Raw genomic sequence first — 20,493 nt, 5'->3', positions numbered from 1 at the left:
GGAGAAATGCTACCTTTAACGTGTTAATGCTGTTAATAAACCTATCGACGAGGAGACACATTAAATAGTTCAACCACAGCTTAAATAAAACAAACATAACACATTTATTTCACAGATAGGCATCACTGTCGGAAGATGGAAACCATTGACCGTAAGCTGCGGTCAACGATAGTATTTAAAGTCTAAAATTCATCGTGAAAACTTTCTGCCGTATGGATCATCTTCGAGGATATGAATATTGCCGAGCTGGCCAGCACCTACAACAGAAAAGAAAAAAAAACAAAACATTGCTATAAATGCATACAGACAGCTAACAAATGCCAATGCTTCCTTTTACCTCGTGCATTACGAGTTTCTTATCACTGTTTGCGTCTGCTAGAGAGAATAACGTCGAAGCTTCCTGAATGGCGTAACGTGGATGCCGTGGATCAACGTACGAAAGCAGTTCCCCCCGGTCCGCTTTGCCGTCACGGTTTTTGTCAATTACCTTCGCGAACTCTTCCCTCCGTTCGCGTACGTTCTGCGAAAGGATGAACTTTTTGCCCTCGCCCAGATCCGTCGTTTGAACGTCGGAAAATTCCTCCACCGTCAACAGATCATCACCGTCCACATCGAACTGGCGCAGTATATCGTCAACCAGGTTCAGCAAATTAACCGTGCTCGATTCCGGATGCCGGAAGGATAGGAACTCATCCAGTGTCAAGCTGAGCGGATCGGTACGGGCCGCTTCCATCCAGTGTGCCTTGTCCCGTGCAATCGATTCCTTTATCTTGCGGTCCAGCTTATCAAACATGGCTTTCTTCATGTGGCTGTCCCCTTGGATGCCTTTCGTCCGCAACCAATAGCTTTGGTACTCGTCCCAGCTTACAAGACCATCGCGCGGCTTATGGTCAATCTCGACAAACATGATTGGATTGGTGCGAATGGCTTCGTCGATGTGTTCGCGAATTTTGAAATTTATAAACTTTGCCAACTCTTGCACGGTCAGATGCTTGTCACCATTCGTATCGGCTCTGGAAAGAAAAAGGCACACAAAAGCTTAATAACAGAGGTAAGCAAGAGCTAAACAAGAAGATTTTCGTACTTAGCGAATGCCGCGGACAACTCTTTGACAACACTCTCCTCCAGCTTACGGTACACGAGCGGGGCGGCGGGCACGTTTGGACTGTTGTTTGACACACCATTGATGGACCCATGTTCACCTTTTCGGAACTTTCCATCACTTTGCCCTCGGGAGGAAAACGCCAACACTAGGATGCACAGGATAAACAGCACATACAGCACCACCGGAAACAGCGTCGACCAGCGTGGAACATTACGCAAGAACTTGGCGGGTTTGGCCATCGAACGTTTTAAAGCGGAGCCGCGCTCGAAAACGAAGGATAGAAACTTTTACTTTCGTTCGTACTTTTTTTTCTCTCGTTTCGGTGTATGCTACCCGTGTGCAGTCGCACACGTTGCAATGTGAAAGTAGGGAAGCGAGTTCCACGTCGTTTAGACCACGAAACAAGTTATCTGCTTCCTGGTCCGGTTGCTCCGTTCAGTTTTATCAAATCCATCGCGGCGAAGCTTACCAAATTTTAGCATAGCACAACAAGTCGAATAGATTGCACACTTTTCTGGCTACAAATCCGCGGCCGCTGAAAGCTTTTCAGCTGGTTTTTGGTTTTGTTTGTTGCAGAAAAGCTACGAATGTTTATGTTTTCTCGCATGCTTTGCGTCTGCTATGCGTCTCTTTCTGGCTGCGGGTGAGGTGTGTAAGAGATGGAAAGTATTTTCTATGCTACATGCGAAGCGTTCGTACGCAGTTGCACCAGCACGCACACACACGCATGCAACAGAATCGTGAAGCGTTTCTAACTAGACTACCCCGGAAAGTATGCAATGTTCATAGCGCGGTTCACTATGGTTCAGCAAAACTTATACGAAATATTTTTGCAATGTTCTTTTTAGTGACCGACGATCTATACGATGCGCTTCCAGACGGTTTTGACACTTTTATTTTAACAGTTGTTTTAACACAAGGAGAATGGATCATGATGGTTAACGGTTACAATTTATTTCAACGATTATACTACAATATTGAGAAAATCCTATGATAGAAGGCAATTCATAAGAAATATGGAAAGAATAAACCTTTGTATAAATTAGTAATTGAATATAATCTAAGTTTAAATAACATTTACAACCGTTTCAATTCTATTGTAATATTTCAAAAACTCATTCTGACTATACTGTTGCACATTGATGCATTGTGCAGTTGAATCAGAAAGTGATGCGCTGCAAAACCGCGTCGTGTAGATCGTCGGTAAGGTATGGATTGAGGATCACTGCGCACAGAACGTTACAGTGGTTGGAGCACATGTTGAAGAAGCCGGACGCATCAGGAAAGTGCTCATCAACGACCATATTGGAACGAGGCGGGAGTCCAGTGACTTGGTTGACTGAATCAAGTGAAGCTAAACCTGTCGGAGATTTTATGCAGCTGATAATGAAGGAGTGTAGGCCTGGATCGAGTTTCCGGGCAACGGAGTGATGACCTGGCCGTGTCAGTACGATGTGCTGAACTGTGAGTGAGCCAGGAAGCACATTGTTACTGCGTCCTACACGCAGGACTGACGATTTAGATTTTCAAGTGCGCATGTTGACCCGCACACTTTTGTCCCTAATAATCTTCTGACGAGCCGATGAACTCAAGATCCAATCTTCAAACAGTTTAAACGACAAAGTTATGTAAGGCGATAAACTTCAGATACCAATCCACCACCACATTGAGCGATTGCCAAAATTTCAATGGCATAACCTGTCCTTGAGTATGATAAGTTAATCCCCGATTTGACCCTACGACATTTCCACTTTTTGCCAGCAACAAACAATCACAAGCAAGCGACAAAAGCCATATTTCAAGTGTTTATACGTAGTCTGGAAATTTAAACGTTAATAGCAGGATTCAATAACAATTTATTATATTAATGTGGTTATTTCAAACATCCAATATAGAATGCCAATGCCTATAAGTCACGGCAGGTAAGCTCATTGGTTACTTTCGGGGCTTTTAAGAAAGCTCAATAAAAATCGCAACGAAATTGATGGTGAATCATTCTTCTGAAGCACGATCGTAATGGCACTTACCCGGCTCTACAAAACGCGAACATTAATCCCCCCAAAGCCGGGAGGCGATTAACGATAGTGATGAGCACGAAACGTGTTGAGGTGAAGAAAAAAAACGGCTATGATTTGAGGTATGCTGAGTAAAAACTGGTCCTACAGCTCCGGAGAACCTGTGCTGATCTTCTTGATCGTTGGATTATCAGTGTGTGTAGTCTTGATTCGTGGGGGACAGAATGACCCGGTGTGTTTCGCTGGTTTGCCAGTCGCTGTTGAGATCTAAACGATTCAACTTGTTATTCCATTGGCAAACGTTACGCGCTTTGGTGCCGAAAATGGCAGGGTTTGTGAAATTCTGCGTGATCCTGCTCTTGGCCATACAGCAAACGATCGCTCAAGGTGATACGATCAAAGTGCAATTGTTCAGAAACTAAACAATGAGTCGTGTTTGTGTTGTTTTTTTTTGTGTATTCCAGGTGGTCAACCGTGCTATACTGCTTCGGGTGCTGCAGGTGTATGCGTATCATCCTGTCCCATCCCTTACCAACTGAACATTAATCCGTTCGGATTTTTCGGTGGCGCTGGACAAGGATGTCAGAGTTTCTTCGGGTTTGTCAATTACTGCTGCTCGGCAGCAGCTTTCTCCAGCAGTACTGTACCGCCAGCAGTCGCACCAACTACTGCACAAACGTACCAAACCGGCGGTACTGAGGCTAGCAGTCCCTCCACGGTATGTATTGCGGAAGTTGACTGAGACGCATTTGATCCACAATGCGAGTTCTTTTGCAGCCAGAGCCCACCGTTTCAACCACGAGCCGTTCGGCAACGATTCGCACCACGACACCGGTTGTGCTTCAAAACCGTTTGGCAAGCGCCCCAACGTTCGACAGCCCGGTGGTTCTGCCTACCCCAGAGCAGGGTTGCGGTGTGAGCGATGTTGAGCACAATCGAGTTGTCGGTGGTGTACCGGCCGCACTGAACGGATGGCCCTGGATGGCTTTAGTCGGTTACAAGGGAACATTCGGAGATATTGATTTCGCTTGTGGAGGATCGCTTATTACCGATCGGCATGTTCTTACTGCGGCTCACTGCATTTTGCCCACACTGTAAGTCGCGATAAACGATTTGATTTGAATATAATGGCAAACAATTGATGTACGCACTACTTGCAGATCCCTGGTGCGATTAGGAGAACACGATACGAGCAATCAAACAGAGTCAGCACACGTTGATGTAGCGGTGTACAAGGTACGGTGTGCGATCATGCAGGGAGCAATTTGCAGTTTCAATTATTAAAAAAACGATCTCTGCTTTGCAGTACATTTCCCATCCGTCTTACGATACGTTTGATGGCCATTCGGATCTAGCGATATTGTACCTCACACATACGGTGGAGTTCACTGGTAGTTACAATGATGCGATTATACCCGTCACTTGCCCCTTCAGTAAGTTCCGTCTCTTTCCGCAGAACAAATCAAACCCATTTGTCTGCCTATGGCCGAACCGGTGCGCAGTACAGATTTTACCGGCTACAACCCATTCATAGCCGGTTGGGGCCGCACCAAGGAAACGGGATTCGAATCGCAGGTGCTCCAGGAGCTACAGATCCCCATACTGGTGAATGAAGACTGCAGCCAGTTGTACAAGAAGGTAAGGAAGCTGTTCTCCAAGAAGCAGTTCAACGATGCTGTCCTGTGTGCCGGGTTTCTGGAGGGTGGTAAGGATTCGTGCCAGGGCGATAGTGGCGGTCCGCTGATGTTGCCGTATCTTGTCAACAAGAAGTTCCACTACTTCCAAATCGGCATCGTGTCGTACGGTATCGGGTGTGCTCGGGCCGACCTACCCGGAGTGTACACGCGGGTGGTCACATTTGTAGATTGGATCGTGGAACAGACGAGGAAGAATTAAGCACTATTCCACCATACGTTTGGATGTGAATGAAGAATTGAAAACCCTTGAACACCGAATGCGTATAACATTAGTATATTAAAATCCGGTAAATATATTTGATTAACAAAGAGTTCGGCAAATGATACACTAAAACAAAAAAGCCGAAACGTTACAAAGTAAAATAAAAAGTTCGCATTAAACCCTGATCACTGGGTCCGTAGAAATTCTTTTACGAGGAAACTATAGTGTTTAACAGAAGGAAATATAGCACCGAACCGTTTTGATTTGTTTTGTTGTCTTCTCTTCTAGCTAAATAATAGGTTATATTAACCAGTAAAAACATTACGATGCAAAACAATACCCGTGTGATCGTACTGTGAATAAAATATGATCGTACTGTTTTGTTTTTTGCCTCCTCGCACGCTCTCTTGGTTCACCAAGGGTTTCATCTGTCGCAACATTTGTCGAAGCACACATAAAGCTAATCATTAACGTTTTCGTTATTATTTTGGTTAATTAGACACTTGTTTCTGTTGGCTGCAGTTACGCGAATGTTACACGATTGTTATCATTTTCCTTCTGCCAGTTGTTACAACTGCGATGCTACAAACAGAAGGGAGCAGCAGCACCGACCAGGGCAGAATGCTTTACTGCAGTACTGATTTTAGTGTTCCCTTTGTTTTTGTACCGCTTAACACTTGGTTACGCTTACTATTCTACACTAAAACATGTTTCACCGTCGTTCATGTTCTAACTGCCTAGATGAGAAGCTCGTCCACGACCACGTTCTGTTCGCAAAATGTTCAACATTTAGTGAACTACGAATAAGTCTTTCGATACGTTTAAATATAGGTGACGCATTTACGCCTTCAAATTCGTAGATGATATATGCGGATTTGCCATTGATATCTGTTTTGTTTCTTTTGATTCTCTCTCTCTTTTCCATTTGCATTAGAGTTAGTGCTGTAAAAAACACTCACATTATTAAAACATGAAATCACTAGTATTACTATTCGTTCAAATTATTCGCGCTACGATTTCTTTCTTCCTCCAAAACTCAATTAAACAATATTCATCCTTCGTTCAAAACAGATCAAGTACAAAGAAAGGAAATTTGAAATCTGTGTTTGTTTTCATAATTTCATAATTGAAATTTAAATTGCAAACCTTATCAACGGTGTAATAAATTAAAATCATATGAAATTGCAAATATATCTCTTGTGTTGCTTTGTGTAAATTTGTGCAAAACGTTGTACGTTACATTAAATAATTTCATCTTCAGATTATTGCTCTTTTATGGCACAACGTCCGATGGTGACTGGTTTTGTTTGCGTTAAGAACGTTCCAATTGCTGTTATTATAAAATTATTTTTTAAATTAATATGAAAATGGATATAATATCCGTGCTTTGAGACACGCAAAAAAAATTAAGCATTAAATAAACATTGAGTGTAGCTGCATATCCAACAAATACCAGACATTGAGGTGGCAGTTAATATACGGCTTAAGTGTGTAGATCAAATTCGCTTTGCTTCCGCTTATGCCATCCGTAACGAACAATCAATATATTGCGCTCCTGCTTACAGCAGAATGTGGGGCACTTTGGCACTTAAAACATCCCTATTCGTGAACATGCACTGTAACGATTTAGTAGCTTACACGTTAAAAAAACATGGATTAGTGAGGGGATTTTGTTTTTCGACTGTTTAGCATTTAGTACGAGTTTGTTTGATCTGCGCGAAGTTCTCGTACGCACATTATTGAAACGTAGTGGCCACGAAAAATGCATCAACTGCATTCATTACGGTTCTAGGCCAGGAGCTGGTGAGTCAGCTAGTACAGTGATGAGGAAACGGTGGTGGTGGTAAGAACAGATGGGACAGGAATTCACGCTACATTACAGCAGGCAACACTTTTTCCTGTTCTTTCGCTTGCCCTTCTCGTCCACAAGCGGCCGCTCGGACAGTTGGAACTTTCGCACAACGCGCACGAGCTCGTGAAACGCTTGGTCGACGTTAATGCGCAGCTTCGCGCTACACTCGATGTATGGGATTTTTAGCTGCCGGCTTAATTGTTGTGCCTCCTCCAGCGATACGACACGCTGGTGATCGAGATCCGACTTGTTGCCCACCATCAGCATTGGGAACTCGTCACGATCTTTCACCCGTAGTATTTGCTTGTGGAATTTGTATATCTCGTCAAAGCTGGCGTGATCGGTTACGGCAAACACCAACAGGAATCCTTCCCCGGAACGCATGTATTGTTCGCGCATCGCACTAAACTCTTCCTGACCGGCCGTATCGAGAACTGATGGGAGAGAATTTAATACATTAGGGTTGATGTGTTTTTGGGAAGGATTTTTATGAGGTTTAAAGGGGTAATATGCATTTAAACGCTCGTAAATAAATACATTTAAAATATTTTTTCAATGAAAAACCAATTGAAATATCCGAGAGGGAGTAATTATATTGAAGGTCGCAAAAACACTATCATTGACGATTTTACAGGCCAGAGAACCTTCGCTATTTGTCGGAGTATTGATTCGGTTTTAGTTACCAATTATTCCTGAAACCTCAAACCATGGAACAAATAACATCGTATTTGTTCGAGCATGTTGAATGCAAATTACACATTAAACGATCTATCAAACTTACTATCGAGCTTTGCAGGTACATCGTCGATGACGCATTGTTTGGTATAGGAATCCTCGATCGTAGGGTCATAGTCAGTCACAAAGTAGCTCTAAAGGAAAAGGAAGAGATTCAATGAAATGTGTAAAACATATGAGGTGGAAAGGATCACTTTTAAATTAAAACATTAAACTATTGCAAATCAAAGTCTTTAAACTAATAAAAAGTTGAACCACAAGGAAAGCATTTCATGGAAGACAGAATTCTATTCTATTCTATTCTATTCTAACTATTCCGCAATACGGAACTGCTTTGTGTATTTGATATCTTATTTATATTTTGAATCGTTTCGGTTCCCAGCCCATCCATTCCCGCAGCAGAATCGCAGATCTCTTCGTGAAAATTGAAACATAATTCATGCTAGGTTCGCATTTTACACAGCCACACATTCCATTACCCATGCTACCCCATGCCGTGAAGTGCCGGAGTTCTCACACCAAACGGCGTACCTATTTATAGCGTTTATGAACAATTATTGCAAATATTTATAGAACGGTTGTTCACTTTCATTTGCATTACTCATCGACGGGGTGCGTGTAATGAGTTGTTCAACTCATGTTTGTACAACTGTTGAAAGGTAAACCCCGAATTTGTGTACCGTAGAACGCTATTTGTAGGTCAAGATTATCAGCTCCTTTCTGGTGGACAATGGGAGTTTAGCAATATCTCAATATAGTTCTAAAGGGACATGCTCTGAAAGGTTAAGTTAATGGGACAGAGAAACGAATAGCACATCCACATATTATGACCATATGACGGGTGCATCACTAAGAATAGATACAACTTGTTGCACAGTGTATGTGGTTTTACCGTGAACCTTTACATAAAACTATTCATTAGCATCTGTTTTTCAAGGTTTCATACGAGTGTGTGTGCACAAGGAGATGGCTTTTTTGGCTGCACAAGGTCTTGCGATCCGTTGGTCCCCCGTTGGTTTCGTACACGCTTGCAGCACCATCCGTTTCGTGTCAAGCGCACCGTTTTTATCGCCCCCTAGCTGTTCATGGTCAGGGTGGACAGCATCATCATTTTCCCATATTTCTTTTCGCGTGCCACTTTTCGAGGTGTGACATGATCGAGCGCAACGGTCGCGTTTAGAATGTTTCGCTTTCGGTTGCACACGTACAAACCCCCAACCCAATAGCGATGAAAGCAAAGCAACCGCTGGTAGTATCAATGGTTACTCGAATCGTATTGCTGATCTGCGTTTGGTTTGGCCATCGACGTGTGTCGATCGCGAAGAGTGACGAAATTGGACAAAAAATATGTGGGCGGCTAGCGAAGGGTATGCGATGGGGGCCCAACCCCTCAGCCAGCGCGGTCCGTTCGCACGGTTGCTGGATGACGTCGTCTTAACTTATGCGGTGAATTACAGCTTATGATTGGTTCGCGTGAAATGTATTTGCATGTACTGTCTCTTTCGCGCGATCACGCGCTACGGTAACAAGATTACGCGGGCGAAGATTGTTCGCCCGGTCCGAGAGTAGGTGGGGTAAATCGAGGGAACCGAGGAAACCGATTTCCTTTCAAGTGTGGCACGGTGAGCAAATCGGCGATAGCGAAATGCGCTCGTTCGCAGCCGACCTATTCCTTCCGTGCCTTATGATCCAAGGTGGATCTTATCTTTCGGATGCAACAAAACAGATGCTGCTTGTTTCCGATAAACTTGCGCAAAAGATGCTGCCACTGTTGCCACTGTTGGTGCACTGTTTACGGGACTGTTGGTGGGTGGAACCGCTGCGATAGGCGCAATGTTTAGCTTAATGCTAAAAATACCTGAATGAATTGGATGGTGATAGCGGATTTGCCAACACCGCCTCCACCCACTACGACCAGCTTAAAGGTCTGTGCGTAGCCTGCATGCGTTTGGTTGTAACGGGACATTCTGGAACAGCCCTGCCCGATCGGGTGGTGGAATGGAATTTGTGCGGAGCGCGATCGCGACTACAGTACGACACTGGTTTACATGCACACTTGGTGCGCACAATCACGAAACGCGGGTTATGGGAGGGGAAATACACAGGTGCACTGGGTAAAACAATCGAAATCAAACCAATAACCGACGGTGCGTTTACTAACAACAAAACGGAAACAAAATACGGTGCAACTTCTTTCGTTCGTAAGCGAGCACGGATAATCCGAATCAGTCGTCTGACGTTCGTATCTTCATGTGTTTATATGACCCCCATGTGTTTATAAGATCGTGTTTGGTTTTGGAAGCTAAATACGAAATATAGAACCAAAATGTGCAAAACTAATGTAACTGTTGTTCTGCTAAATTTTACACTTAAACTATCAATTAACTGATTTGTGGAGTTAGAGATCCCAGGGAGGTTAACCTTATTATTTTTACATTTTTGCCTGTGTGTACAGTTGTACACAACATTCTTGCGTACAAGCGTTGAACAAAATTTACAGTGACCTGCATAAAAATTCTGATCAAAATTTTTACTTTAATAATTTGATTGATGCTAAATTATTTATTTATGCTATTCCTTAACACAGAGCTTAAAAAACTAAGTGGTACTTCAATTGTTTTTTAGAGGCATTTTAATAAAATTAAATTTGATCTTTTTCGCCATTGCATGAATGCTGGCGAAAACTTTTCGAATTCAGCTACCGTCTGCAATAAATTGCTGCACAGCAAGTTTCTAACACAAATTTAAATAAATATGTACTGCACGTGTTGAAATACGAAATGAAAAACGATGAAATTCAAGCAAAACAATCAATGTTTCGGTATTTTCTACCCGTATTATAACATCCATCGTCCATTTTTTAAAGCTATTATGTCCTATTCTAATTTTCAGTTTCACTTTCATTTGAAGGGCCGCATAGCATTGCAAAAAACAACAGAATGGATCATATTAGCTATTAACATACCATCACAGCACATTATGCTAGTGTTTTTGTGGTAGTGTGCAGTATTGGTGTCCGCAGGGCGTAGTATGTAGATCCCTGACATAAATTATCATCCTGCCATCGTCACATGAACAATTTTTTGCCAATGTTTCCACACCATTCCATGCCCTACACAATGTCGAAAGTGTTTCGCACCAAAATGTACGTATAGAAAAACGAATCAACAAAAAAAAATCACCCGAACAATTCAGCCATTAATACTTGCTCAAATAATCAGCAAACGAACGATTTTGCGATGGGCAGAGATTTGTCCAGTTGAAGTTTAACTATTGCGGCAAATAGATCTCGAACTTATTCGCACTCGTCTTGCCACGTATTTCAAATCAAAATGATTTTTATGTTTATATCTCTTGTAAGTTTCCTGTGGGTTCCTCTCATATTCGGACAAAGTAAGTACAACAACTAGTTACTAGGAGCTATTAATTATAAAACAATGCATATTAAAGCATAGGGCAATTGCGGTATATTGTATGCAGAGAGTGCAACATAAATTCAGCTCATCTGTTAGGCTTAGTACGCCATGTGCAGCAACATACTTCAGATATGGTGAATAATTATGGTGATTTTATAATGAAATCTCACTAATAAGTGGGAAACCTCACTATTCACGTACATCATCACAAGGGCGGTAAAACTAGCACCAACCCGGAGCTAAAATGCCATGCTCTAGTAAATCTGTCGATGGTAGAACATATTACCCGTCGGTTCATAGTGTCAAGTGCGTGAGGTAATGTGGTGGCTTTTTCAAACCTTGTTTCTCTCCATGGGGCTACCATTTTTGTAGTATTCTATTGGTCATACGTTACCTGGCCGCGTAAAGTGTGACACATTCTGGTGATGCAGGTGGGCATAGAGCATTAACGATGACATTGAAGGTTTTTGTCCAACGCCCATGTGACGCTATTGTTCCTGTTTTTGTGAGCATTGCCCTCACGACTTAAAAGCAGAAAAATTACCCGCCAAAGTGTTAGTAGTGTATGTTTAGTATCCAGGTGAAGCTGTCGTGTGGTTGAGAAGGTTATGTCGTTGGACGAAATCTGCTGGAAACTGCTGATGTTTCCCTGGCTGGTGAAATTAGCGCACTGGAAGGGAATCTGTTTGAATCATCTGCGTACAACGACACCATTCCCGTTCATTACGCTACCACCGAATACTACGTTTCCAGCGTCAACTGTGTCCGCTACGATTCCGTTCACACCGCTGACAAGTTCTTCGCTGATATTCAGCACGGGGACACCTCCAACGGGTCCACCGTTTACCTCAACCACCTTTCCAACCACAAGCCCAACCGCACCGCTAACCTTTAACACACCCCCCATAACGGCAACAGTTCCCGTGCCTATATTTACCTCGACAACATTCAATACTCAGGCATCCACGTCTACTGGAGCTGGGCCTACGCTGTCAACAAACACAATCCCGATTTCTGGTCTAACGTCCACTCCAAGCACACCACTGTTCCCCACGGTTACTTTTACCAATCCACCAACGGGAAGTACAATCCCTGGTGCTGTACTAACTTCCACACTGTCACCCATTACTCCCGTGACGGGTATATCACCTTTGCCCACGTTCCCAACCTTCCTTACGACGATCAATCCACCGATTCTAACAAGTACGGTTCCTACTACTATCAGCCTAACTACCGTTTCCTGCCCACCGATTCCACCCACCTGTCCACCGTCTGTCCTAACTTCCACAACGTTTTCTGGCTTTGATCCAAGGCCCAACATCGATCCCAGACAAACCTTCAACGGATGTCCGTGTTTTGATCCGAGAGCGATACCGGTGACTACTGCTAGAAGTTAAACATTCGCAGAAAGTATGACAATGTCTCTAAGAATTTCGTGATCACTTAAACCGAAAGTGCTTATCGGGTGGAGTTCTTTGCTTTCAGATGACAGCTGCCTAACACCAAATGCCCAGAATGGTATATGCATCGTGTACGTAAACTGTGATTTCATACTGCAGCTGCTGATCCGTAATGCTAATCTACGTGACCCAACGATTGAGAGCTATGTGGCCCAATCGCTTTGTGGTTATAGTGATGTAACACCCATGGTAAATAGAACAAGTACATCTCCATCTATAGGAGATCTGATCTGGAGATACATCTACAGGAGGTTTAAAAGATTCCTCTGTGCTCTACTGCCTCGTTCAGGTTTGTTGTCCAACGCTAAGGTTCGCACATCAAGGCACAAATACGACCAGTAGCTATACCACCGCCCCACCCGTTACAACAGCACCCGGGTCATTCTTTTTCGCAAGCATCTCCGGAGGATCATTAACGCCCGGTTCCGGTAACGTCGCACCAAGCAGTAGCACACCCAAACTTCCCACCAACGATGCCGATCGCTGTGGCATGTCTAATGCAACACATACGCGTGTCGTCGGTGGTGTAGATGCACAGCTCAATGCCTGGCCGTGGATGGCCGCGTTGGGCTACCGGTCGTCATCCTTCGAGCTGAACAGTGGACCCCGCTTTCTGTGTGGTGGTACGCTGATAACCACGGCACACGTGCTTACCGTCGCGCACTGCATACAGACGGGGCTGTACTATGTGCGGCTCGGCGAGTATGATATCACATCCGATCAGGACGGTGCCAACCCGATTGACGTCTACGTCCAGCGTTGGCTGGTACACGAGCGGTACGATGCGAAAACGATCCACAACGATATTGCGCTAGTGCTGCTGCAGAAAACCGTCACCATTACCGAGGCAATTAGACCCATCTGTTTGCCACTGGACACGAAACAGCGTACCAAAGATATAACGTATTACGCACCGTTTATAGCCGGATGGGGTGCGGTCTCGTTCAATGGTCCGTCCGCCACCAAGCTGCAGGAGGCGCAGGTTGTGGTACTTCCGGTTGACCAGTGTGCCTTCAACTACAAGCTGTATTTTCCCGGCCAGATCTTTGACGACACCGTCCTGTGTGCTGGGTTCCCCCAAGGGGGCAAAGACTCCTGCCAAGGCGATAGTGGCGGTCCGCTGATGTTACCCGAGGTTAGTATAGAAGCAGTTTATCTAGGTTCGCGATGATTGTCAGTACGCGTTATGCGTCACCGCGTGTTGGACAGTGATTAATATCCAATTCGCGCTAACACATTGCCAAGTGCTAAGTTTTTGCACCTCCCATCAAGGACGTTGGTGAGGTGATGTAGCATTCTAAACGCACTCAACCGAATTGAATCATGCATTTGCTGCTATAATTCAATGATGCTTTTCTCGCTTCTCTTGCAGCTTGCAACAAACAGTCAGTACTATTACTACACCCTGATCGGGCTCGTCTCGTACGGCTACGAATGTGCACGTGCCGGCTTTCCGGGTGTCTACGTGAAAGTCACGGCATATCTTCCCTGGATCGAATCGAACATCAACTTTTGAGCGTTATGCCAATGATGGCGCTGTATGATTAATTAGCTGCATTATCTAAACAAAGCCACCCGATTGTTAAGCTTACGTCATCTCGTGAAGCATACGTCCATGAGCATGATCACGATCGCCTTCTTACTACTACACAGTGCATTCGCTATTCTTAGAGTTTTTTTTTACTATGGAAGAACTGTATCATCTTCACAATTTCATCGAGTTTCGGTTGTATGCGATCGTCCGGTTTGTTTTTTTCATTATTTAACCGGGCTTTGCTGATGCGAACAAAATCGCACAACCCCACGAAGACGGTTGCAAAAGTCACACACCGTGCGCGATCGCCGTCGCGATGGTGCGACCCAGGAACCGGTTGCTAATGAGAGGACCAGTTTTGTGGCTGGCTCGTCTGTTTACCTTCCTTCAATTTCTGCTGCCGAATAAAATGTAAATTCAAGTTTAAGGCGATTCACCAAAGCCGGTTCCCCAATGGCCCTTGAACGGATGGTGAGGAGAGGTTGACAATCTTTATTTTACCTTTTTTTTCAGAGCTTGCGTTCGTTTGTGTGTTTTTGTTTTTGCTACACTGCACCGACTGTGCTATCGAGGCATGGATAAGTGCTTGTGATAATAAAGTTGACTTCTTTAGTGATTTGGGTCAATACAAACAACTTAAAGCGATGGCAGAACTGTGCAAACGTGAAGATCTGTTTGTTTCGTTCTTTTTTGTTTATTCTAATGCCCAGTAACATCGGTCAAAAGGTTAGGCAGAAATCTGTTTTACTTCTCCTATTACCATAAACATCGCAGAAAATTGCGAACGCATTATAAGAACTTATGGTGAATCCTTTCAGCCAAAATGGCTACTCCAGACGATTAGCTCGGGATGGCATTAAGAGGCAAACTTAATAAATTGCACCGTACTTGACATACATAGTATCTTTAAATCGTTTAAATGAGAACCTTGGAGCGTAGGATGCCTTTCCTTGTAAAGTCAGTCAGTATTATCATTTGTTAAAATGTAAAATAGGCATGTCGAATGTGTTGGATAATTGCAACTAATAGGTAGTACATTATTTCGCTTACAATGAAAATATATTAATTTTCGCTGGAAAGTGTGGAAAGTTTACGGTTAAGCAAACAAACGATCAATTCTTTACTGTATAGACAACATCATCAAAAGAAAGAAACGCACTTTATTGTTTACACAACATGCAAAACACACAAAAGTTGAAGATCCTCAGTTTCTCTTGATATCATGAGACACATGCACAGAAGCGATCAGTTAAGTAAGATGTATAGCATCAGATTATAGCAGAATCGGTAATTCTCCCGACACGATCGGCATGTTAACTACACGTTTTGACGGTAAGGCCTTTTTACATTGCGACTGCTAAGCTACCCTGCGAGATTTTATCGGCCCTCGCATGCATTAATGATCGATTAAAGCCATTGCTAGACTTTCGTTCCATATGCATGAACACTGATGATGATCATTACGTGGCCGAGCAACACGTTTTACTCTACAGGTGTGAAAGAAATTAAATGATCAATATGTTTAATAACATTGCAGGGAAATATTATATTTTTTTATGGAATTCAATAAAGAAAGCAAAGTAATTTCCCAAGCAAATGAGTAATACAGCGCAAATGCTGGCAGTGGGGTTGAAGCATGGACGGACTGTTTGTTTTCCACTGTCTAATTCCTCATCCAGCGAAACCTAATTGATCTTGCCTTCCCGCAGCGGGGATTCCCAGACGCTCGGCCTCAACCGTGAGTGTACCGATCGGTCCACCGATCACTCACTCTACAGGCGAACGCGCAACGCAGCAAAAGGTTTGGCGGCTCACACGCAGAAGCAAAACACACGACGAACCGTTTTTGGAGAACCGGGGGTCCTCCGAGAATCGCGCGGAACCGTACGATTGTGTGCGAATGGCGTTGGTCCCTCCTCCCTGCCCACCCATTTACCCACCTAAGCCCCAGCAGTAGGACAGCTTGATAGTGGTGGTGGTAGTGTTTACGGTCGCCGACTTCCGACTTCTGATTCGCGATTCTCTGCGTCAGGCTGCGTGCTTAAAATCTTTACCGAAGAAACGGGTTAAGTTTAGTGTTGACGCTACGGTTGATCGAGAAGGAGGTCTACCGTCCTGCCGCGTGGCAGAAATCGTGCTGAACCTGCACGAGTGCTTCAGTTCCCTGGTGTCGTGATAGCGAGAGACGCGAAGATCAAGATCATCTGCGGCGGTTACATAAGCAGCAACTTACGCGAGCACAATGTGGAAGTTTACGGTGGTTATACTTTCCTGTCTGGTGATAAACAACGTGCAGCCGCAGGGTACGATCGTCAAGGATGTATTTTTTTTGTTTGTTTCTGTGTCCCCGGTCACGGTGTAACATTGGTGTGCCGTTTTACACTACTTCATTTCGAAAAGCAACCAACACATCCCACACACACACAGACCCTACGCATCGGAGAGCTAATCGGTGACCCTGAGGGAAAACCAGTGCCAAGGTCGTACCTCCTTCAAGAAACAATCGCTCGAACCGTCTACCGGCCAGCGCATTAAACTTCGCCTCAGTTCATGTGCACGAAACGCTACTTCCATTCGTGTTTTTTCGGTTTTTTCAGGGGTTTAAGTCCGGTTTTTGTTTGTTTGCAAGAGTTGGTGAAATTAGTCGGTTCACTGCTTTATCGCTTGTTGCTGTCTTCCGTCATCGGTTTGGTTGGCAGGCGACGGTACCGAAGACGATTCATTCCATCGGTGAAGCGTATCATATTTTCGTACGGTGATGTGCTTCAAATTTTAGTTAGCGAGTAGGTGGTTCGCCTCGACTGATATTCAAACGTCGCAGTCATGGCCAACGGTGTGCCGTTTGCCGTCAATCGGTTTGCGCAAAGCATGCGTCGAACTTGATGGTGTTAATCGATAACACTCACCCGATCGGTAGCGAATGACGCTCATGATCGCCAGCATGGTAATGATGATGATGGTCAGGTACTTGTCAAACAATCTCAACTGTAGTTCGAGATGGTGGTAGTGGTTCTGCTGGAATATACGCCGAGCTTGTTGATCGAAGGAGCGTCCAACGATTGTTGAAACGTTACGTCAAAGAGTGAATGCTTGCTATTAGCGCGAGTTCTAGGCGCTGGACGATACGAAACAATCAATCGAGAATAGGATGTGAACAACAATTAAATGTTTGTTGAATGGACTTGGACAACATTTGCCCTACTTGTCGTATACTTACCGCAAGTATGTTATTAACCCACCCGGTCCCGGGTGCATTATTTCGCTAAATGCACAATTGTACGTTATCTTCCGATCATGCGAAGCGTTCGCATTGCTATCAAAACATGCGTGACACTAACATGCACAAAACCGTCACCTACATCGACACACACCCCAACCATCCGGCTCACACGGTTCATTCGCTCGTGGTGTTGGTCCGCCCGTTTTGGTTTTGCGGTTTTGTTCGCTCACCATACAGTACGCCTCTTTCAGCTGGCACTTCGTGCTATACCCCGAACAGACAGATAGGCGTGTGTCAGGTGTTCCAGTACTGCTCATCCCTGATACGGCTGTACCAGTACAATAAGAACCAGGAGACGGTAAACTTCCTGCTCGCGTCCCAGCGCAGCTGTGGCAATCGGAACTATAATGGCAGCCCGGTCCTTTGCTGCAGTGACGGTGTGCAGTACGATCCCACTACAACTTCATCTCCTTTTGTAGAGGTAACTACGGCTCCAACGGCGGTGGCTCCACTACGTACGGCCGACTGCGTCGGGCCGGACAACCGCGAAGGATACTGCATAAGTATGTGTGTCGTACTTGTTCGCCAAAGCGGAGGCTCTGACCATCGTGGGTTTTGCTGTTACTCCCGCAGGTATTCGTAGCTGTCCCGATGTGCTGAATGAGTTTGTTCAGCGCCAGAGAGATCCCCAGTATGTGCAGTACGTACGGCAATCGAATGCGGTCTGCAACTACATCCAGCCGAACGTATGCTGTCTGCTGCAGCGAGCAACTCCACCGGCACCACCAACTGCACCGCCGCCACCACCCCCAACAGCACCCCCAGCACCGGTCACCGAGGCACCTCCGCCACCACCACCACCATCACCGACCCCAAATGCAGTGGGTCCTGCCCAGCTGCTTACGCCCGAAACTGGATGCGGATACAGCACCGTGCAGCACAACCGAGTCGTTGGTGGCGTCCCGGCCGAGCTGCACGGATGGCCCTGGATGGCGCTGGTCGGATACAAGAATGCTCTCGGCGAGGTGTCGTTCAAGTGTGGCGGTTCGCTCATCACGAAACGACACGTACTGTCGGCGGCTCACTGCATCCGTCGCGATCTGTAAGTAGAGCGCACCGTGCCTAGTGTTGGGTGAAATTGATTCAGATTGAAGAATCCGAATGAATTTATAATCTGAAGATTTATAACTTCTTCATGATTCAAGAATCGTCATTAAAATTAATAATTCTTAAAGAGTTCATAAATCTTAGATGCAATTTTTTGAGCATTCATGAATCTTGCAAGAGTCACGAATAAGTTCAGAGTCGACTAATAATTTGAATGATTCTTCACTGAAGAATTGAATGACTCTTCTTGAAAGATTCGTTAAGCGTAGCATCGTACTGAACATTAAACGTATGAAACACACAATATTCTATTCAATCTCTTCCGTCAGATCATCGGTCCGGTTGGGTGAGCACGATACGGCCACCGATGTAGAAACGAAACACGTCGACGTACCAATTGTTCGGGTGAGTAATTCCCGAAGGTCGGGATCGGTGAAAGGAACCTAGATTGGTAGTGAGCTATTCCCTTCCAATGTCTTTTGGTTTTTCGCAGTACGAAACTCATCCATCCTACGACAAGAAGGACGGACACACCGATTTGGCGGTACTGTACATGGAGTACGAGGTGCAATTCAACGGTAAGGATGCGTGTGCCTACGGCCCTGAGATGTTGTGCCCTTGATACTCACGTTGCCTTCCTTTCACCCTACAATACAGAGGCGATCAAACCGATCTGCTTGCCGTTGAGTGATACGATCCGCAGCAAGAACTTTATCGGCTACACACCGTTCGTGGCGGGTTGGGGTCGCACACAGGAAGGTGGCAAGTCGGCCAACGTGCTGCAGGAGCTACAGATTCCGATCATCGCGAACGACGAGTGCCGCACGCTGTACGACAAGATCGGCAAAGTGTTCTCGCAGAAGCAGTTCGACAATGCGGTCATGTGTGCCGGTGTGCTCGAGGGCGGCAAGGATTCGTGCCAGGGCGATAGCGGTGGTCCGCTGATGTTGCCGCAGCGTTTCGGTACCGAGTTCTACTACTTCCAGGTCGGCATCGTGTCGTACGGTATTGGGTGCGCACGGGCCGAAGTACCCGGTGTGTACACGCGCGTGGCCAGCTTCGTCGATTGGATCCAGCAGAAGGTGGCGGAACCGCTGTAGACCACTTGTTGGCTGCGTGTGCCAACAGCTGGAGACGGATTGTTTGTGGTATTCTCAGACTTTTGCAATAAATGGTATTATTAGTGTGTTTTGAGTACAAATTCAACTAAAGCTTGTTATGCTTATATGCGCTTTATTCTATCAGATACAGCGTTTGTACACCCTTTTACACAGACGAACGATAGCAGACGACGTTTTCTTTATCATTTACTTTTGTACCACATTTGTATGCACTGTTTTGCAAGAACAACTACCATTTGCTTTAAATATTTTATTTTCGGTGCGTAAGGGAATAGTAAATCTTTTGACATTTAGTACTACTATGTGGATTCTCTTGCTTTAAAATTGCGCCATGCCTAATATAGTTTTATTATTGAAGTAAATAAGTCAGTTTTTCGTTTGTTGTTATTGCAATTGAATTAAAATCCCACATTTGTAACGCATAACTCTTCAGTATTCCATTAATTTCAGTGTTGGTTCTCTTACTACCAAGCAGAACATGGGAAAATGATTATAAATTATACTAAACAAGAAACTATAGTGAGTCTTTTCAGTAATTTATTCTACCGCATTCGCTCGTTTATCGTTTGCTTCATTTCTGCACTATAACAAACTAAGCATAACTTTCTGAATTTAGTAAAACAAAAAATAATAGACGAGAATAACTGACGAAAAACAAATACCTACATTATAAATAAGCGGTTCTATAGTTTTGCTTCATTAGACAGTCTTTTGGGCGGAATTGGAATTTGCACTGGAGAAAATGGTTTTATTTCTTACAAAAGACAACAAATTTAACAAAATGATTAAAAAGAAACTAACAAAAACTATGATTTTTCTTGATTTAAAACATTGCCAAAGAAAAGATTTATGATTGCCTTTTTCTATGCATTTCTATAATGCTGCTGCTATTGATTCTAGCCCGATAACAGTCTTAAACGGCATGTTGCACTACAGGTTCCCGAGTACGTTTTACGATGCTTTTGTTTCATCCATTCGTTGCCGGTATGCGGGTATGCAATTTATAAAACGAACTTTTAAAAAGTTAAG

General features: G+C 44.4%; 5 protein-coding genes across 5 annotated transcripts; 3 read left to right on the top strand and 2 right to left on the bottom strand.

Annotated features, from left to right (window-relative positions):
- Nucleotides 1–182: 182 nt before the first annotated feature.
- LOC128708616 (45 kDa calcium-binding protein) lies at nt 183–1,344 on the bottom strand. The gene is made up of 3 exons (XM_053803596.1): nt 1,085–1,344; nt 338–1,013; nt 183–257 (listed from the first exon to the last, which is right to left on the bottom strand). The coding sequence occupies exons 1-3, from the start codon at nt 1,342–1,344 to the stop codon at nt 183–185; spliced, it is 1,011 nt and encodes a 336-aa protein (XP_053659571.1).
- Nucleotides 1,345–3,443: 2,099 nt separating this feature from the next.
- On the top strand, nt 3,444–13,998 carry LOC128716907 (uncharacterized). The gene is made up of 10 exons (XM_053811394.1): nt 3,444–3,507; nt 3,585–3,842; nt 3,887–4,214; nt 4,281–4,356; nt 4,427–4,511; nt 4,577–5,008; nt 11,776–12,225; nt 12,508–12,671; nt 12,772–13,617; nt 13,855–13,998. The coding sequence occupies exons 1-10, from the start codon at nt 3,444–3,446 to the stop codon at nt 13,996–13,998; spliced, it is 2,847 nt and encodes a 948-aa protein (XP_053667369.1).
- LOC128709785 (ras-like protein 2) lies at nt 6,896–9,572 on the bottom strand. The gene is made up of 3 exons (XM_053804804.1): nt 9,465–9,572; nt 7,653–7,740; nt 6,896–7,305 (listed from the first exon to the last, which is right to left on the bottom strand). The coding sequence occupies exons 1-3, from the start codon at nt 9,570–9,572 to the stop codon at nt 6,896–6,898; spliced, it is 606 nt and encodes a 201-aa protein (XP_053660779.1).
- On the top strand, nt 11,631–12,419 carry LOC128709784 (mucin-2-like). The gene has a single exon (XM_053804803.1). The coding sequence runs from the start codon at nt 11,631–11,633 to the stop codon at nt 12,417–12,419; it is 789 nt and encodes a 262-aa protein (XP_053660778.1).
- Nucleotides 13,999–16,258: 2,260 nt separating the features above from the next.
- LOC128709783 (venom serine protease Bi-VSP) lies at nt 16,259–19,443 on the top strand. Its single transcript, XM_053804801.1, has 6 exons — nt 16,259–16,319; nt 17,488–17,799; nt 17,870–18,338; nt 18,673–18,748; nt 18,837–18,921; nt 19,001–19,443. Exons 1-6 carry the CDS (start codon nt 16,259–16,261, stop codon nt 19,441–19,443), a joined length of 1,446 nt encoding a protein of 481 aa, XP_053660776.1.
- Nucleotides 19,444–20,493: the final 1,050 nt, after the last annotated feature.

The sequence above is a fragment of the Anopheles marshallii genome, chromosome 2 (assembly GCF_943734725.1).
Source record: "Anopheles marshallii chromosome 2, idAnoMarsDA_429_01, whole genome shotgun sequence".
NCBI lineage: Eukaryota > Metazoa > Arthropoda > Insecta > Diptera > Culicidae > Anopheles > Anopheles marshallii.
The sequence above is the reverse complement of the archived record's forward strand: the minus strand, read 5'-3'. Positions and strand labels throughout refer to the sequence as shown.

Excerpts from the sequence above, each read along its gene's own strand:
- LOC128708616 (XM_053803596.1), bottom strand. The coding sequence starts at position 1,344 with ATGGCCAAACCCGCCAAGTTCTTGCGTAATGTTCCACGCTGGTCGACG. Across the intron at positions 1,014-1,084 it reads TTGTCCGCGGCATTCGCTAA|AGCCGATACGAATGGTGACA; the intron begins GTACGAAAATCT and ends TTTTCTTTCCAG. Across the intron at positions 258-337 it reads AGAAACTCGTAATGCACGAG|GTGCTGGCCAGCTCGGCAAT; the intron begins GTAAAAGGAAGC and ends TTTCTGTTGTAG.
- LOC128716907 (XM_053811394.1), top strand. The coding sequence starts at position 3,444 with ATGGCAGGGTTTGTGAAATTCTGCGTGATCCTGCTCTTGGCCATACAG. Across the intron at positions 4,357-4,426 it reads TTGATGTAGCGGTGTACAAG|TACATTTCCCATCCGTCTTA; the intron begins GTACGGTGTGCG and ends TCTGCTTTGCAG. Across the intron at positions 5,009-11,775 it reads GATCGTGGAACAGACGAGGA|CGTCAACTGTGTCCGCTACG; the intron begins AGAATTAAGCAC and ends CTACGTTTCCAG.
- LOC128709785 (XM_053804804.1), bottom strand. The coding sequence starts at position 9,572 with ATGTCCCGTTACAACCAAACGCATGCAGGCTACGCACAGACCTTTAAG. Across the intron at positions 7,741-9,464 it reads TCACCATCCAATTCATTCAG|AGCTACTTTGTGACTGACTA; the intron begins GTATTTTTAGCA and ends CTTTTCCTTTAG. Across the intron at positions 7,306-7,652 it reads TGTACCTGCAAAGCTCGATA|TTCTCGATACGGCCGGTCAG; the intron begins GTAAGTTTGATA and ends CTCTCCCATCAG.
- LOC128709784 (XM_053804803.1), top strand. The coding sequence starts at position 11,631 with ATGTCGTTGGACGAAATCTGCTGGAAACTGCTGATGTTTCCCTGGCTG.
- LOC128709783 (XM_053804801.1), top strand. The coding sequence starts at position 16,259 with ATGTGGAAGTTTACGGTGGTTATACTTTCCTGTCTGGTGATAAACAAC. Across the intron at positions 16,320-17,487 it reads AAACAACGTGCAGCCGCAGG|CTGGCACTTCGTGCTATACC; the intron begins GTACGATCGTCA and ends CGCCTCTTTCAG. Across the intron at positions 17,800-17,869 it reads CCGCGAAGGATACTGCATAA|GTATTCGTAGCTGTCCCGAT; the intron begins GTATGTGTGTCG and ends TTACTCCCGCAG.